Raw genomic sequence first — 19311 nt, forward strand, 5'->3', positions numbered from 1 at the left:
TTCATAGCTCATTCAATAGTATAATAGCAGTCTTTTGGCGCCGTTAATTATGAAACTAAAATAAAATTTAATAATGGTAAACAAATTACAAATTGTTCATAATGTTTTGGCTTATGAACATCTTATAATTTGTTTACCATTATTACATTTGAGTTGCTTAATGAACATTTCAAACTGGCCAGAACAGGCTCACAATTTGCGAACAAAATCTGAGTTGGTTTCCATGCGGGATGGATGGGGATTGGGGATTCCTTACAATTTCTGCCCAATCGGAATCATTATTAAAATCGCTCAATCCTCCAAACTCCGTGGTCTTGGTGCTTTCGCGAGTTTCCAACATTTCTATTGCAGTAAATAGTACAAGTACATCCATATTTGAAGTTGGATCTAAGCACCTCAGTCCGGATTCCGTTGAATTGAGATGATCCGAAGCTTTAAGTTGGCTACTATCATTCCGGGTGTGATTATGAACCAATTATGAACTGAAAAGTAGTTCAGCGGGGGAGACTAGACCTACGATCTCAGAGGGTAAATATTTGGAGGGTTCACATTTTCCCTTCTGGAGGTAAATAGCTTTCCTGGGGTTGTTCTTCAGCCAAGTGACGAGGTTCGTATGCTGCAAGAGGTGCTTCTACAGCTATCTTTCTTTTTTTCCGTTGGTATCGTACTGTTCGGTCGCTAAGTAGGTATTGTTTCTGGCTTGCGCAAGCTGCCAATATACGAATGTAAACATAAGGAACTGTGGGGAAATCATTGAAATACTCAAATTTTTTCTTCAATCTGTGTCGGGGCCCACTATCCGACATCACTCTGTTTTGTATGTTTGCATCATTGACAAACATGACCCGTGAAAAAGGTTACGAACAAACATACAAGGTTATTCCCGCATCTTTCGAAGGGCCGAAAAATTTCAACCAACGTGCTTTCATCGCTGTTTCCTTTGAAAAACCTTGCAAACATATGATTTCGTCTTTCGAAGCCACTAACCGCAGATGTTATTCTGCATTTATTTACGGCACACGCAGGCATTTTTTTAAATAAAATTCGGCTTCGATACACTGCACAACTTTGCGAAGAAAAACATAAACACAAATAGTGACGTCAGCAGTAGGAATCAGGTAGGCATCAGCTGAGCGGAATGCATGTATTGGTGAAAGAATGATAGTTTCACCAAGTGTCGCCGTTTTCCAAACCTCTAAATGTACTCCCATTACATACTGGTGTTTTGATCAGATTGGACCGTCTGAACAGAGTATATTGCTTCTCTTCATTCTTGATTCGGATCTGGCGCATCTGGATCCTACCCGATTGAATGAACGAGCTTTTTGACAATAGTTGTGCCGCATCCAGATCCAGGCTAGGTTTTCTCTGAATAAACGACATCTTTATTAGATGAATAATATAGTTTATAGGACTATTCAACCATTCGAGAATGCTTTGGTGCTTTGAGAGCCTATATGTTGTATCATAGTTTGTTCGCTGTATAAGCTCTGAAAGCTGTTATCACCAAACCCCATCTAATAATGCGCATCCTTCATCACCGCGCGCCGACGTTACCGTCAAGGTAGTCCAGTTCCTCCTTCAATCAATCCCCACATGGCGTCGGCATCGGGCGGCATGCCGCCGCACGCATATCATCTTATCTCAAGGCAGCATTGGAACCAGCGTTCGATTCACCAACAGTGACCTCTTCCAGTTCCAGTCAAGTCCATTCCGGTGGGGAAGTCATCAATTTGTCATTAGTCTTTTGTTAGATCGTTTTTTATTAATTGAGTGATGAACTGGCGCGGCGGCATGGCTTGTGCCAGATTTCTGATAACCACCATCCCAAACGACCACGGCGACGCGACACGACGACGATACTTGAACTTCCTTTGCTCCTTTGGCGTGTTTAATGGTTGCTAGGTACACGGAGGTTATCTGATGTGTTAGGTATTTATGTGTGCCTGAGCGTGTGATGATGAGCCTCCGGCGCCATCCGATTCGTCACGAGATCTGTGTGCAAAGCTGACTCCTGTGGCGGCTTCTGAAGCTGCTTGGTAGCAGGTGACGAGAGGCGCAGTGACATTTGCCAGACCAAATCAGGTTTCTGACGTCGATTGAACAGTCATCTAAGGATGTAAACAGAACATCTAACAAATTAATTATTCATAAGTGGACGATAATCGAAGTAAATTAGTTATTGTTAGAGAGAGATCCACGGTGAAGGCATGTCATCGTGATCAAACGGCAGATGTACCTACTCTTGACTGCTGCAGACGATGGCGCGGCGACGGTACTCTGCGGAATTCGACACGAGAGTCGACACTCGGGGCAAACATTCTCACACGCTTTCGTACGTGATAGAAGTCACGGAGTCGGAGGGCAATTGACCATAAAAATGCTACCATTCACATATCATACGGCTGATGTATCCAGCTGTGATGAAGCCTACTCGTTGTGGCGGTTAGGGGCTCAAGCTGTGGGAGATGTGATTACTGCTTGCTTGTTGATCGAAAACTCGTTTGTTTAGTTTATGTAGGAAAGATCTAATAAATCATCTACTCAATTTCTTCTTCTCAGAGGAGCACTATAATATTGCTCAGTTTTCTGGTGACAACCAGTAGAGCGGATATATCAGCAATTCTCAGAGGAACCTACTCTCGCAACGATATCCTTGCCGATGATGGCTACCACTATGAAAAACCAAAGATCCCTTTTGAAACTCCCACGCGTCCTCCAAGACCACCTCCTCCAGTGACGTCCGGATGCCCGGAGTGGCAACGTAATCCAGATGGTAGCTGCGGGTATGAATATCAACGACCAGACCAAAGCTTTACACTGCCAAGCGAAGCAAGGCCACCATCTACGACCACCACCACTACAACACGAAGGCCTGTAACGACTGTAAGTGACTAGTGACTAGTTTAATAAAGAACTCCATAACGAATCTCAACATTCCGTAGACTACCCGGAGACCACCTCCACCACCTACAAGGAAACCAGATTGTCCACCGGCAGCTCAAAATCCGGATGGAACTTGTGGCTACTTCTATCCAAAGCCAGATCAGTCCTTTACGTTACCCCAACGTGTTACGACCACTACTCCAAGACCCACAACAACCACCACAAGAAGAACTACACCTCCACAGGAATATTTGCCACCATCGACAACTACGAGGGTGAGTTGATCTCTACCATTGCAACCTTGAACACTACTTACTATTTCCGTTTGACTAGCGAACCACTCCACGGCCAACGACTACCACTACTAGGCCAACAACTACTACTACGAGGGTAAGTTATCATACAGATTCAGTAGCATCTCTCTTCCAACGCGTCATCGTTTCAGAGAACGACGACCACAACTCGTCCTCCGACCACTACGAGGTGTCCTCTTGGACAGCAGAATCCTGGCGGAACCTGCGGATACGTCTATCAACGACCTGATCAGAGCATCACGGTTCCTCAGCGGCAAACGACTCGACGTCCAACGCCTCCCCTGGAATACCTACCGCCGTCCACGACTACGACTACTAGGGTAATTGCTAGTTTGAAATCAGTATTACCTGTCATAGGTGAATGTAACGAATTATTTTCAGCGTACCACGACTACGACGACGACACGGCGTCCAACAACCACAACGCAGCGAATTGCCCCAACTACCAAGTGTCCGCCGTCGCAGCAGAACCCCGATGGTACCTGTGGATATTACTACGTAAAACCAGACCAGAGCTTCACCATTCCGCAACGTGTGACAACTACGAGGCCAACGACGACAACAACCAGATATACGACCCGAAGAACTACGCCATTCCAAGAGTATCTACCGCCATCAACCACCACCAGAAGAACAACTACTACCACACGACCAACAACTACCACAACCAGGAGAACTACCACTACTCAACGTCTAACCACGACCAGATGTCCTCCGTCGCAGCAGAATCCAGATGGATCGTGTGGGTACGTCTACCAGAAACCAGACCAAAGCTTCACCGTTCCACAGCGGGTCACTACAACTCGCCCCACGACGACAACCACCCGTCGAACAACAACTACCTATCGAACTGTCCCAACTACCAGATGTCCGCCTTCACAACAAAACCCAGACGGCTCCTGTGGATACGTCTACGAGAAGCCAGAACAAAGTTTCACCTTGCCTCAGCGTGTTACTACCACAACAACGCGCAGAACTACTCCGCGTCAGGAATATTTGCCCCCAAGTACTACTACCAGGAGAACTACCACAACCACTCGCCCCACGACGACTACCACTCGTCGAACCACTACCACCTATCGAACAGTCCCAACTACCAGGTGCCCGCCTTCTCAATTGAATCCAGATGGCAGTTGCGGGTACGTCTACGAACGACCTGATTCGAGTTTCACGGTACCTCAGCGAGTTACCACTACCAGACCCACCACAACAACAACCAGGGTAAGCTGTGCTCATTTGACGTTACTTTTCAAATTTTCAATGAATTTATTTTCAGCGGACAACAACGACTACTCGTCCAACGACTACAACTCGTCGTTTGACGACAACCACCCGGTGCCCTCCGTCACAGCAGAACCCGGATGGCTCATGTGGTTACGTCTACGAGCGACCTGAACAGAGCTTTACGCTACCTCAGAGAGTTACCACGACTAGACCTACCACCACTACCACTCGGTTAACCACGCGCCGTACAACTCCGTTCCAGCAGTATCTTCCGCCATCAACGACTACTACTCGCCGACCCGTCCCCACAACCAAGTGCCCACTGTCACAGCAAAACCCAGACGGTTCCTGCGGATATATCTACCAGAAGCCTGATCAAAGCTTCACAGTACCGCAGAGGGTGACGACCACCACTCGGCCTACGACAACTACCACTACTACTAGGGTAAGAATCAGTTATTCCGAAACTTACAGAATAAATCATCCATGATTCTTTTCAGCGTACGACAACTACTACTCGTCCAACGACGACAACTACTCGGAGAACGACCACCACCTACCGAACAGTACCGACGACCAGATGTCCACCGTCGCAGCAGAATCCGGATGGATCCTGTGGCTACGTCTATGAAAAACCCGAGCAGAGCTTCACATTGCCGCAACGAGTAACCACTACAACCACAACTCGGCGTACAACGCCGCCACAGGAATATCTACCTCCACGGACAACAACCCGTCCAACCACCCGTCCTACAACGACCACAAGAGTATGATTGATTAGCCTTCAGAATGTTGTTCTATGACTCTTAGCTATGTTTCCGTTTCAGCGTACTACTACTACGACTCGTCCTCCAACTACCACCACTCGACGCCCAACGACGACTCAATGTCCTCCATCCCAGCGTAACCCGGACGGATCTTGCGGTTATTTCTACGAAAAACCGGAAAGCAGTTTTACTGAACCCCAACGTGTCCCTACCACCAGAACCACAACGACTCGCCGAACAACTCCTTCGCAGGAATACCTACCACCGTCAACAACCACCCGAAGGACCACTACTACCACGAGGCCAACAACCACCACCACTAGACGTACCACAACAACCACCAGACCGACGACAACTACCCGTCGGGTAACGACTACGCAGTGTCCACCTTCGCAACGAAATCCAGATGGATCATGCGGTTACTTTTACGAGAAACCTGAAAGCAGCTTTACACTGCCACAGCGTGTGACGACCACAAGGCCACCAACGACCACTACGAGGTTCACAACCCGCAGAACAACGCCATCACAGGAATATCTTCCCCCATCTACAACCAGGAGAGCAACGACTACAACAAGACCCACGACAACCACCACCAGGAGAACTACGACGACCACTCGACGTCCGCCGCCACCCCCCACTCAGTGCCCTCCATCCCAACGCAATCCAGATGGGTCCTGTGGATACGTCTACGAGCGGCCTGAAAACAGTTTTACTGTTCCGCAACGGGTAACGACGACGAGGCCTACGACTACCACAACTCGGTACACAACCCGCAGAACAACGCCTTCCCAGGAGTATCTTCCACCCTCCACAACCAGGAGAACCACGACTACGACCAGACCGACGACCACCACCACCCGGCGAACCACTACAACGACACGACCAAGGCCAACCACCACACAGTGCCCTCCATCGCAGCGTAATCCGGACGGATCCTGTGGATACTTCTATGAAAAACCTGAGAGCAGTTTCACGCTTCCTCAACGAGTGACTACCACGAGGCCGCCGTCGACCACCACTCGGTTCACCACCCGCAGAACAACGCCTTCCCAGGAATATCTTCCACCTTCGACGACGACAAGAAGGACTACGACTACCACCAGACCAACGACGACCACCACAAGAAGAACTACGACGACCACTCGACGTCCGCCGCCACCCCCCACTCAATGCCCGCCATCGCAAAGAAACCCGGACGGATCCTGTGGTTACTTCTACGAGAAGCCTGAAAGCAGCTTCACCCTACCGCAGCGGGTAACGACCACGACAACTGCAAGACCCACAACCCGCAGGACAACACCCTCGCAGGAATACCTGCCTCCTTCGACGACGACGACAAGGAGGACCACCACAACGACCAGGCCAACGACGACCACCACACGGAGGACTACGACGACAACTCGTCGGCCGGTGCCACCCACCACGCAGTGTCCTCCGTCGGAGCGTAATCCGGACGGAACCTGCGGCTACTTCTACCAGAAACCGGACAGCAGTTTCACCCAACCGCAGCGGGTGACCACCACGCGGCCTACGACCACCACCACCAGGGTAAGAGGCTGATTATGAATGGGGTTACTTTTCCATCTCAAGGATGTTAATCTGGAAACCACAACCAGTAGATTCTTCCTAGAACTAGTCAGTGATTTTCCACGTGGATCTTCATGTCTCCAAGGACCTCTCCCAAAGTTTTCCACGGGCATTTCATTCGACTTATCGCGATGATTCTATTTCAATTTCAGGCCAAGATTGATAGGACCTTCCATAATGGTTTTCGTAGGTTTTTTTCTCTATAAGCTACCCCTTGAGAAACCTGAGGGTTTCGATGTTAATTCTGAAAGAGTGTGCTTAACTACCAGGACTACTTAACCCGTAAACACCTGGGACGATCTTCTTTTGGTAGAAATGCAATATCTTATTTGTTTTGAAACATTTTACCCTGAAGTCTCTACCCGAGCAAAGTCTAACAACAAAATGAAAGCAAATCAAAAACTCGATTTGTATTCAGCAGCAAATTGATATCACATTTTGATATCAGTTGGTCTTGACTATATTTAATTTGCAGGGTTGTTGTCCGGCATTTTTGCAACATGCACCTATCCGGCTTTGGCCACCTTCTGGATGCTGTGTTCGCCGTAAAGTGCAGCGAGCTCGTGGTTCATCCTTCTCCGCCACACATCGTTCTCCTGCACACCGCCAAAGATCGTTCTTAGCACCCGTCGCTCGAAAACTCCGAGTGCTTGCAGGTCCTCCTCGAGCATCGTCCATGTCTCGTGTCCGTAGAGGATCACCGGTCTTATTAGCGTTTTGTACATGGTGCATTTGGTGCGTGGGTGAATCTTTTTCGACCGCAGTTTCTTCTGGAGCCCGTAATAGGTCCGACTTCCGCTGTTGATGCGCCTCCGAATTACTCGACTCACGTTGTTGTCAGCCGTCAGTAAAGATCCGGGGTAGACGTATTTCTCCATCACCTCAAAAGTATCCCCGTCTATCGTAACATTACTACCCAGACGGATCCGGTCGTGTTCGGTTCCGCCTACCAGCATGTACTTTGTTTTTGAGGCATTCACCACCAGTTCGACCTTTGTTGCTTCGCGATTCAGGCGGGTGTACAGCTCTGCTACCGTTCCAAATGTTCTGGCGACAATGTCCATGTCGTCCACAAAGCACACAAATTGACTGGATATTGTGAAAATCGTTCCCTGGCTATTGAGCCCGGCTCGAAGCAACACACCTTCCAGAGCGATGTTGTAGAGTACGCATACGAGTCCATCACCTTGTCGCAGTCCCCGGCGAGATTCAAATGTACTGGATAGTTCACCGGGAACCCTTACGCAGTTTTGCACACCGTCCATTGTTGCTTCAATCAGTCTAGTCAGCTTTCCAGGAAAGCCGTTATCGTCCATGATTCTCCATAGCTCTGCGCGGTCGATACTGTCGTATGCCGCTTTAAAGTCGATGAACAGATGATGCGTTGGGACCTGGTATTCACGGCATTTCTGGAGGATTTGCCGTATGGTAAAGATCTGGTCCGTTGTCGACCGGCCGTCGATAAAGCTGGCTTGATAACTTCCCACGAACTCGTTTGTTTTAGGTGACAGACGACGGAAGATGACCTGGGATAGCACTTTGTAGGCAACATTCAAAATGGTGATCGCCCTGAAGTTCTCACATTCCAAATGGTCGCCTTTCTTGTGAATGGGGCAGATTCAAGGGCGTAGCCAGGGGGGGCAGGGGGGGGCCGTGCCCCCCCCCCCCCCCCTGACCGAGCAACTATATTCTTACTTAACCGAAAAACTTAGATGATCAGAGCTGTTTTTGACTAGTAAATATAAAATTCTCCTACTTCCTCGTATTTTTTTTAATGTATGCAGGAATTCCTTCGGAAATTCTTGGAGGAATATCTTCGAAAATTCCTGAAGGAATTCCATAAAAAATTCCTAGAGGAATCCCTTCGCAAATTCTTGGAAGAATTCCATCGGAAATTTCTGAAGGAATTGCTTCGGAAATTCCTGGAGAAATTCCTTCGGAAATTCCTGGAGCGATTCCTTCGGAAATTCCTGGAGGAATTCCTTCGGAAATTCCTTGGGCAGTTCCTTGGCAAAATCTTGGATGAATACCTTCGGAGATTCCTGGAGGAATTCTTGCAGAAATACATAGAGAAATTCGTGAGGAAATCCTTAGGTGAGTTCCTTACGAAATTCCTGGCCAAAATAATTTCAAACTTCCTGGAGGAATGCTTTTGGAAATTCCTGGAGAAATTCCTTCGAAAATTGCTGGACGAATGTCATTGAAAATTCCTGGAAGAATTCCTTCGGAAAGTCCTGGAGGAATTCCTTCGGAAAGTCGTGGATGTTTTTTTCGGAAATGCTTTTCGGATTTTTTTTGGAAATTCTTGCAGGAATTCCTTCGGAAATTCCTAGCGGAATTCCTGGAGGAATTCTTTCAGAAATTTCGGGAGGAATTCCTTCGGAAATTGCTGGACGAATTCCTTTGGAATTCCAGGAGGAATTCCTGGACGATTTTTTTTCGGAAATTCCGGGAGGAATTCCTTCGGAAATTGCTGTACGAATTTCATTGGAAATTCCAGGAGGAATTCCTTTGGAAATTCCTGCAATTATTTCTTCGGCAATTACTGGAGGAATTCCTTCGGAAATTGCTGGACGGATTCTTTTGGAAATTCCTGGAGCAATTCCTTCGGAAATTCCTGGAGGAATTCCTTCAGAAATTCCTTGAGGATTTTTTTCGGAAATTCTTTTTAGATTTTTTTTTGCAAATTCCTGGAGGAATACCGTCGGAAATTCCTAGCAGAATTCCTTCGGAAAATCCTGAAGGAATTCTTTCGGAAATTCTGGGAGGAATTCCTTCGGAAATTCCATTAGGAATTCCTTAAAAAAATTCCTGGAAGAATTTTTCTAGAAATTTCGGGAGGAAGTCCTTTGGAAATTGCTGGACGAATTTCTTTGGAGATTCCCGCAGGAATTCATTCGGAAATTCCAGGAGAAATTCCTTTAGGAATTCCTGGAGGAATTCTTTCGGAAATTCCTGAAGGAATTCCATCGGAAATTGCTGGACGAATTCCATTGGAAATTCCTGGAGGAATTCCTTCCAAAATTCTTGGAGGAATCCCTTCGCAAAATCCTGGAAGAATTCTGGAGAAATTCCATCGGAAATTCATGAAGGACTTCGTTCGGAAATTACTGGAGGAATTCCATCGAAAATTCCTTGGCGAGGTCCTTCGAAAAATCTTGGATGAATACTTTCGGAAATTTCTGGAGGAATTCTTCCAGAAATTCCGGGATGAATTCCTTCGGAAGTTGCTGGACGAATTACTTTGGAGATTCCTGGAGGAATACATTCGGAAATTCCAGAAGAAATTTCTTTAGGAATTCCTGGAGGAATTCTTTCGGAAATTCCGGGAGTAGTTGCTTCGGAAATTCCTGAAGCAATGCATTCGAAAAATCCTGGAGGAATTTCTTAAAAAAAATCCAGAAGGCATTCCTTCCAAAATTCTTGGAGGAATCCCTTCGCAAATTCCTGGAAGAATTCTTTCGAAAATTCCTTGGGGAGTTCCCTCGAAAAATCTTGGATGAATACCTCCGAAAATTTATGGAGGAATTCTTTTAGAAATCTAAAGAGAAATTCCTGAGAAAATCCTTGGATGAATTCCTCAAGACATTCCTGGAAAAAAAAATCATTCTAAACTTCTTAGACGAATGGTTTTTATGATTCCTGGAGGAATTCCTTCGAAAATTACTAGACGAATTCCTTTGGAAATTCCTGGAGGTATTCCTTCGGAAATCCTGGAGATTGTTTATCGGAAAGTCTTTTAGGATTTTATTTTTGGAAATTCCAAGAGGAATTCCCTCGAAAATTCATGGAGGAATTCCTTTACAAATTCCGTTAAAAATTCCTTCAAAAATTCCTGGAAGAATTCTTTCGGAAATTCCGGGAGGAATTCCTTCGGAAATTGCTGGGGAATTTCTTCGGAAATTCCTGGAGAAATCCTTCCGGAATCTCTTGGATGTATTCCTTCTGAAATTCGTGGAGCAATTATTTCGGAAATGGAGGAATTTCTTTAAAAATTCCCGGAGGAATTCCATTGGAAATTCCTTCGGAAACTTTTGGAACTCTTTTGGAATTTCCTGAAGGATTTTTTTTTAAATTCTAGTAAGAATTCCTTCAGAAATTCCAGGAGAAATTCTGTCGGAAATTCCTGGAGAAATTCCTTTGGAAATTTCCAAAGGAATTTCTTCATGAAATTCCGATATAATTCCACCAGGAATTTCAGGATTTTCCGAATGAATTCTTCCATGTATTTCCGAGAGAATTCCTCCAGGAATTTCCGTGGCAATTCCTCCTGGAATTTCCGAGGGAACCCTTCAGGAACTTCCGGAGAAATTCCTCCAGGAAATTTCGGAAAAATTCCTCCACAAATTTCTGGAGGAGTTACTCTAGGAATTTCCGGAGGAATTCCTCCAGGAATTCTTCCAGGAATTTTCAAGGGAATTGCTCTTGGAATTTTCAAAGGATTTCCTCCTGAAATTTCCGAAGGAATTCCTTCATGAATGTCCGAAGAAATCCCTCCATGAAATTTCGAAGGAATTCCTCCATGAATTTCCGAATGAATTCCTCCAGGAATTTTGCGAAGAAATTTCTAAAGAAGTTTCCGAAGGAATTCCTACATGAATTTCCGAAGGAATTGCTCCAGAAATTTTCCGAAAGAATTCATTCACGAATTTCTGAAGAAATTCCTCCACGAATTTTCAAAGGAATTCCTCCAGGAATTTCCTGAGAAATTCCTCCATGAATTTCCGGATGAATTTCTTCAGGAATTTCCGGAGAAAATCCTCCAGGAATTTCCGAAGGAGATCCTCCAGGAGTTTTCAAAGAAATTCCTTCTGCAATTTCCGAAGGAATTCATTCTGGAATTTCCGAAGGAATTTCTTCATAAATTTCCGAAGGGATTCTTTCAGGAATTTCCGAAGGAATTCTTTCAGGAATTTCCGAAGGAAATCTTCCAGCAATTTCCGAAGGGATTCCTCCGAGGGAATTCCTGCAGTAATTTTCGGTGGAATTCCTCAAGAGATTTTCAAAGGAATTTCACCTGGAATTTTCAAAGGATCTCCTGCCGGAATTTCCGAAGGAATTCTTTCATGAATGTCCGAAGGAATTCCACCAGGAATTTTCGAAAGAATTTCTCCAGGAATTCCTTCACGAATTTTCGAAGGAGTTCCTCCATAAATTTCAGAAGGAATTCCTCCAGGACTTTTGCTCAAGGATTTTCTGAAGGAATTCCTCCATGAATTTCCGAAGGAATTCCTCCAGAATTTTCAGGAAGGAAATTCTCCAGGTATTTCCGAAGGAATTACACCAGGAATTTCCGAAGAAATTCCTGTAGGAAATCCTCCACGAATTCTCGAAGGAATTCCTCCAAGAATTTCCGAGGGAATTCCTCCAGGATTTTCCCGAAGAATTCCTCCATGAGTTTCCGGAGGAGTTTGTCCAAAAATTTCCGTAGGAATTTCTCCAGGCATTTTCAAAGGAATTTCTCCTGGAATTTTCAAAGGAGTTTCTTCTTAATTTCCGAAGGAATTCCTCTACGAATTTCCAAAGAAATCCCTCCCGGAATTTCCATAGAAATTTCTTATGGATTTGCCTTGAAATACCTCCAAAAATTTCCGAATGAATTCCTCCAAAAATTTTTGACGGTTGTCCTCAAAAAATTTCCTTAGGATTTTCTCACATAATCCCCAAACGTGTTTCTGAAGGAATGTTTGAAGAAGTTTCTCAAGTTTTCGTAGGAGTTCCGCAATACATTTTTGAAGGAATTTCTTGAGGAATTTCCGAAGAAACTTCTCAAGGATCTTTCGTTGGAATTCCATGAGGAATTTCGTAAAGATTTATAAAACAAACGAAAAAAAATCCTCATCAAACTTATCAAACAATTTCTCACAAAATTTCCGAAGGCATTCCATAAGACATTTCAGACATATGTCAAAAAATTTTCCAAACGACCTTTTTTTAGCAATTTCCGAATTTTCCTTATCAAGGCATTTTTAAAGGAATTCTTAAAAGAATTTCCGAATAAGTTCCTCTAGGAAATAAAAAATCACAAAAAGCATTTCTTCAGGAATTACGAAATATTTTTTCAAGGAAGTTTTGAAAGATTTTTAAAGAAATTCCTTATGGAATTTCAGAAGGGATATCTCATGAGACTTTTAGTGGATTTTTTCAATATTTTCGAAAGAATTGCTTCAGGAATTTGGGAAGGAATTCTCACAGAAATTTCCGGATGAACTCCTCCAAGAACTTTTGAAGGTATTCCTCAAGGAATTTTCCGAAGAATTCCTCACGAAAACTACGAAGGAGTTCCTCAAGGAATATTCTAAATTGATTGATTGATTTGTCTTTATTAGAGAGACTTTCAGGAATATTCTAAATCTATTTCAAAGAAATTCCTCAAGGAATTCCCGAAGAATCTTCTAAAGGAAATCGTAGAAGAACTCTCGAAGGAATGTCTGATGGAATTTCTCAAGGAGCTTTAGAAATGAAGGAATTCCTCAAGAAATGACTGAAGAATTTGCCAGGGAATTTCCGGTGGAATTCCTCAAGGATTTTCGAATCAAATTCCTAAAATCATTTTTTAATTGATTCCTTTAAAAATTTCCGAATGCATTCCTCTAGCAACTTCCAAAGATATTCTTCCAGGAATTTCCGAAGGAATTTCTTTAGAAATTTTCAAAGAATTTTTCCGGTAATTCTAAAGGAATTCATTAAATTTCTCCAAAAATTTCTTAGGGTATTCCTCAAGGAAAGGAATCTTAGTTTGATTGGAATTTTTGAAAGAATTCCCGGAGAAATTCTTAAAGTATTTTCCGGAGTTTCTCAAACGGATTTCTGGTGGAATTAAGAATGATATTTGTAAAGAATTACTGGGGAAATTCTCAAAAGAATGCATGGCGAAATTCGTAATAAAACTTCTGGAGGAATTATTGAAGAAATTTCTGAAGGTATTCCCAACGGAATTACTGCAAGTTTTCCGAAGGTAGTTTCTGCTGGAATATCTACATTAAAATATTAAAGAAATTACTGGAGAAACTGCTGGATAAATTTAAATTCATGATGGCATTTGTTAAGAAATTCCTGAAGCAATATCTTGAGGAATTCCTCAGGATTATAATCATATATGATTCTTCCATTGAACCATTCCTGTTAATCACTCATATTTCATACTCCACTTTTATTTTTTTTTTTAATAATGTAGTATTTGAACTCCTTGTTACTGCAAAGTGGTTTTCAGTGTAAGGGTGCTGCCCCCCCCCCCCCCTGGCCGAAAAGCTGGCTACGCCCTTGGGCAGATTACCCCTTCCTTCCATTCCTCCGGTAGCTGTTCGGTTTCCCAGATCCTGACTATCAGCCGATGCAGACAGGTGGCCAACTTTTCTGGGCCCATCTTGATGAGTTCAGCTGCGATACCATCCTTACCAGCTGCTTTGTTGGTTTTGAGCTGGTGAATGGCATCCTTAACTTCCCTCAGCGTGGGAGTTGGTTCATTTCCGTCCTCCTCCGCTGCACTGGCGTCGTCGTTTTCTCCGTTGCCGTGGTCTCCCGTGCCTACGTCCTCCACGGCATTCAGGTGCTGATCGAAGTGCTGCTCCCACCTTTCGATCACCTCACATCCGTCCGTCAAAAGGCCTCCGTCCTTATCCCTGCATATTTCGGCTCGCGGCACGAAGCCGTTGCGGGATGCGTTGAGCTTCTGAAAGAACTTCCATGTTTCTTGGGAACGGCACAACAGTTCCATTTCTTCGTACTCCGTTTCTTCCAGGCGGCGCTTTTTCTCCCGAAAGAGGCGGGTTTGCTGATTCCGCTTTTGTTTGTAACGTTCCACGTTCTGTCGAGTCCCTTGCTGCAGCATTACCGCCCTCGCTGTGTTCTTCTCCTCCAAAACCGTTCTGCACTCTTCGTCAAACCATTTGTTCCGTCGATTTCGGTCCACGTACCCGATGGTGCTCTGGGCTGCGTCGTTGATGGCTGCTTCCACTGTACTCCAGCAGTCCTCTACCCGAGCAGGAATGAATAACTGCCACATAACTGGAGCATAACAAAGTCAGGTATCTTACCAAGACAAGGTATTGGTCGGTTATCTACATGGTTATCTAGGTATTGAAAATAACTTATTTTGGTATTTTGTAGGTATTGATGAAATACCTCAACGAGTTATTGGTTTGGTGTTGAGGACTGCTTGAGGTATTATTTAATTATGGAAAAATCGCTATTTGTATGGAAAATTCTCCGATTATTATTTAGGTATTGCCATACCTGATGTCATTATTCACGAGTTATGCACAGAATACACACCAGTTATTATTTTAGGTATTTAACCTCTTATGCAGGGCAACTTAATACCTCATTCAGTTTGTAGGTATTCGGTTTTCCACACCTGAGTTTGGTATTCTTCAGCTATTTTCTCCTGCTCGGGTAGAGGAGCCTCATCGAGCTCGCCGTCGTCTGGCAACGCGGCCTCGAGATTCTGCGCGTATGCTGAGGCGACATCTGGTTGTTTCAGACGCTCTTGGTTGTACCGTGGCGGTCGCCGGTACCGTACACTGTTGATGACGGAGAGTTTTGGGCGCAGTTTGACCATCACCAGATAGTGGTCGGAGTCGATGTTGGCGCCACGATAGGTCCTGACGTCGATAATGTTGGAGAAGTACCGTCCGTCATGCCGTCGAGTATGCGGGTGTTGCTGATTTTCCGTTGCAATGGTTTTTAACGACTGGCTCGTAGGGCCTGACACCAACCCCCTACTTTCCGGAGGACCATAGTGCACAGTTGAGCTTAGAGTCCTTCCCTGGTACTCGGACGTAGATCAGCCGCCCCTAATATGGGGATCAGACGCTGTTGTGAGGCGCTCCTCCTGGAGAACAGTCGCTCAGGTTTGCAGAAGCAAACCCCTTCTCCCTTCCCTGTCATCCTACGACCAAAGTTCCCGATTTTCCCTAAGGTTGCTCGTAGTACTGGGTCGTAGTGCTCCGCGTATCAAAACGCCGAAAACCCTTGCATTATTATACAAACTGCAAGTTTCAAACTTATTCGATATTAAACATTGTATCATTAAAAAATGTGGCTCTGTATAATCGATGGTCCATTAAATCGAGGTATACTTGTATTTGGCTCATTCATCATCAGAACCCATATTCCATTCAAATCTAATAATATTTGCACAAATGGAGCTGTGGGACCAAATCATATTAAAATTCATCAAAAACTAGCGGTCTTAGTCCTAATGAATAAAAATATTTGAATCGGAGCAGAAGTAGTCCCGAAAACTATAGTAAATTATAATTTATCTACGAAACAAGCTTAGGTATTTATTCCATTATGGTTACAGTTCAAAATTGTGTTAAGTTTAGAAATTCTGTGGAACAATGATAAATGAAACGTAAAATTGCGATAAAAGCATTCATGTAGTTGTTAAGTTTCACTCATTAATTAAATTCATAAATCATACACAGCAAACCACTACCACTCGAAGGACAACTCCAGCCCAAGAGTACTTGCCTCCATCTACTACGACGACTACCAGAGTAAGTTCCCGTACATTCTTTTTCACCAAATTTTAATGAATTTGGGTTACCAAAATTGTTCAATCAAAATTGGTGTTTGATTTTTCAACTTTCTCGGCCTTTATATGGTTAAATGAACCATTATGTTCAAAACTGGGTTATTTTCCAGCGTCCACCAACGACGACTACTACGCGAAGAACAACTCCAGCTCAAGAATATTTGCCACCCAGCACAACGACGATCAGAACTACAACTACTACTCGACCAACTACAACCACGAGGGTATTACTGGTTCATGATTCGTATTTTCAGCTTCAGTTTTTGGATCATTTCATACAAAATTTATCGCAATGATCATTTTCAACTGTTATCTAATAAGTTTAACTTCATTCGCGATTTGCTTTGGCATTCCAGCGCACAACTACGACAACGCGGCCTACAACTACCACTACGAGGAGGACTACACCCGCCGTTGAATATCTACCACCGTCTACAACTCAGGTAATCTCCGCTACGTTCTAGATCTGCTCTCCTACTTCACTCATTCTCAAACCCATCTTTCAGCGGACAACTACAACGCCCCGCCCAACCACGACAACCACACGTCGACCGCCGCCAACCACCACTCGCCCAGTGACAACCACCGAGAAGAAGTGCACCGGTTCAGAAGTCAACCCGGACGGAAGCTGCGGTTACGACTACCCGAAACCTCCGAAACCGTTCACCATGCCTCCGCCACCACCACCAACAACCGCCGCACCCGAGTACCTCCCTCCGGAACAATTCACCGGATATTCCTATCCGAAACCTGCCATACCCTTCAATTTCTAAGTCGGTCTTCACGGATCGACCCTCCCCCCGCCCCCCCACTGTATATAGTTCTTTAGTTAGGCTCAATTATTTCCCTCCGATGCCATTATTCCCCCTCAAAGTCCTCATCTTACCACACTCAACCGTATAACACTTGTTAATGTTTTTTAGAAACTGTTTTATTACTCGAAACGGAACACTGCCGCCGTCTTCTGACGATACGCCCTCGCAGAGGCGTATCGGCAACTCGAACAACCAACACTCACTAGCTTTAGGAATCGGCAGAGGAGCGATGCGCGTTAGGCTTAAGTTTCACGTTTTAGTTCACGAATAGGACGATGATCGGACGAACAAGTAACTACCTTTGTAGGAAAACGGGCCGTCTAGTTGTGGCCGTTGTTTTACCGCTTGATATCAAATCAACCAATACTCAATTGTTTACCAGTAGTGTACCAGTGAAGGGATACGTGTCTGTACGTACGTACTACAACTCTAATGTGATCTGAACTTGTCTCCAGAATGTGCGATATTAAGGTAGTGACCGAGGGGTTGGGAAACTCCTCGGTTAGATTTAGTAGAGGATGCGAGAGTATGCGAACTACTGTAGAATAAAGTAAAAAATAATAATAATAAGAAAATACAAATGCGGAGCAATTTATTCTGAAGAGATAGCCTCGTCTTGAGCTGTGGAATTGGGATACACATTACGTTCTAACATCTATATTTAATGTCGTAGAAGTGCCGTCTATCGATCAGAACGTGGTCGATTAGGGATTCTGTCTGCTGTGGTGATATCTAGGTGAATTGATATGAGATTCTATGTTAGTGCTACGAATGACCAAGCTCTCGGGAAGCGATAAAATCAATGAGGCGAAGGCCATTTCTGTTTATCAGCTGGTGGGGGCTGAATATAGCTGCTCTTGGTCTGAATTTCTTTTCCCGACCTTCCTTTAGATTTTCTACCTTGACGACCACACATGGCCGTGCGCCGAATGGGATGAGGAAGGATTGGAGGTTCCAACCTGAAAACCCCTCTCTCTCTCTCTCTCTCTCTATGCGCACGGTCCTGATAACATACACCAACCGAACGGTCTCTAATCCTCGCCGAGGCAGACGCTATTCACCAACTACACCAAAATCTGGTTTTACACGATGGATGCGTTCGCACAAAAAAGTTCGTGTTAAAAAGGTCGCGTATTTTCGAGAAATCACTACATTATTACATTTATTATTTTTTCAAAGTCACGCAAAACATGAGTTTTTTTTTTAGATTGTTTTTTCTTTTAACAAAAAAAAACCTAATTAATCCACCTAGTGGTGAAGGTGTCTTTCTCGTGCCATTGAAAACCCATTTCAACAAAACTCATGTGACATGTTGATGAATATCGCACTTTCATACGTTTAACAAAAATCTATTTCATGGCACCAGAAATCACATCGTTTATGTGGCTTTTGATGTTTGAACCTTAAACTAAAAAAAAAGCAATCTTGAGTTTTGAGCCGCCATTTACGTCCGCCATCTTTGGAATTCTGATCGCTAATTTTGAACTCCAGACTTCTTCCCCATCCCAGATATACTCAATAGATTGGGTTTAGAGCCTAAAACTCCATTAAACAGCCGCCATATTGGATATTGGACCGCCATCTTGGTTATTATGATGACTATTTCTGGACTCCGGAAATACTCCCTATACCGTTCCATTTTGCATGGCTTCTGGGCCTAAAACTCCATTAAACGGAAGCTATCTTAAATATTCAGCCACCACCTTGGTTTTAGACCGCCATCTTGAATATTCTGGATACCATTTTTGAAGTCTAGACATCTTCCCTATAACAAATATACCGTAAAACGGGGTATCATTGATCAGCGGGGTAACATTGATCGGCTTGAACGACCTCATGAAATGTTTAAACAAGCATTTTACATTGAATCAGTTTCTGCTATCGAATGGTATATCGTTATCTGCTATTATTTGGCTATTAAATGACATGTAATTTATGAAAATTGAATTTCATAAACATTGAAATAAATCGATTTTTCCAAAACTGTGTTTCGTAACACAATGTGATACATTGTCAATCATTCATGCATGGCATGAATACTAGATACAGTATAAGGTTCGAAATTACTGTATTACTTCAATATGATATCCTGGAGTTGGATTTGATAACCAAAACTTTTAAGAAAATGCTACTTATCAATAAAATATACGATTTATTAAAAGTAGGCTATCATT

The 19311-nt window shown here is 44.1% G+C and overlaps 1 protein-coding gene across 2 annotated transcripts in view; it reads left to right on the forward strand.

Moving 5' to 3' along the window:
* Positions 1-17689, forward strand: part of LOC115270001 (mucin-2) — an 86248-nt gene extending 68559 nt beyond the window's left edge. The window contains exons 2-13 of one of the 2 annotated variants that reach the window (XM_029878912.2): positions 2563-2886; positions 2946-3161; positions 3220-3276; positions 3332-3520; positions 3582-4421; positions 4477-4869; positions 4925-5191; positions 5252-6742; positions 16213-16284; positions 16433-16546; positions 16679-16765; positions 16829-17689. In XM_029878912.2, coding sequence (XP_029734772.2) covers positions 2563-2886; positions 2946-3161; positions 3220-3276; positions 3332-3520; positions 3582-4421; positions 4477-4869; positions 4925-5191; positions 5252-6742; positions 16213-16284; positions 16433-16546; positions 16679-16765; positions 16829-17095 — 4317 coding nt within the window. In that variant the 3' untranslated portion in view covers positions 17096-17689. The remainder of the gene's footprint in view (positions 1-2562; positions 2887-2945; positions 3162-3219; positions 3277-3331; positions 3521-3581; positions 4422-4476; positions 4870-4924; positions 5192-5251; positions 6743-16212; positions 16285-16432; positions 16547-16678; positions 16766-16828) is intronic. The other variant, XM_029878914.2, reaches the window with a different exon arrangement.
* Positions 17690-19311: the final 1622 nt, after the last annotated feature.

Source organism: Aedes albopictus, chromosome 2, assembly GCF_035046485.1.
Source record: "Aedes albopictus strain Foshan chromosome 2, AalbF5, whole genome shotgun sequence".
Classification (NCBI taxonomy): domain Eukaryota; kingdom Metazoa; phylum Arthropoda; class Insecta; order Diptera; family Culicidae; genus Aedes; species Aedes albopictus.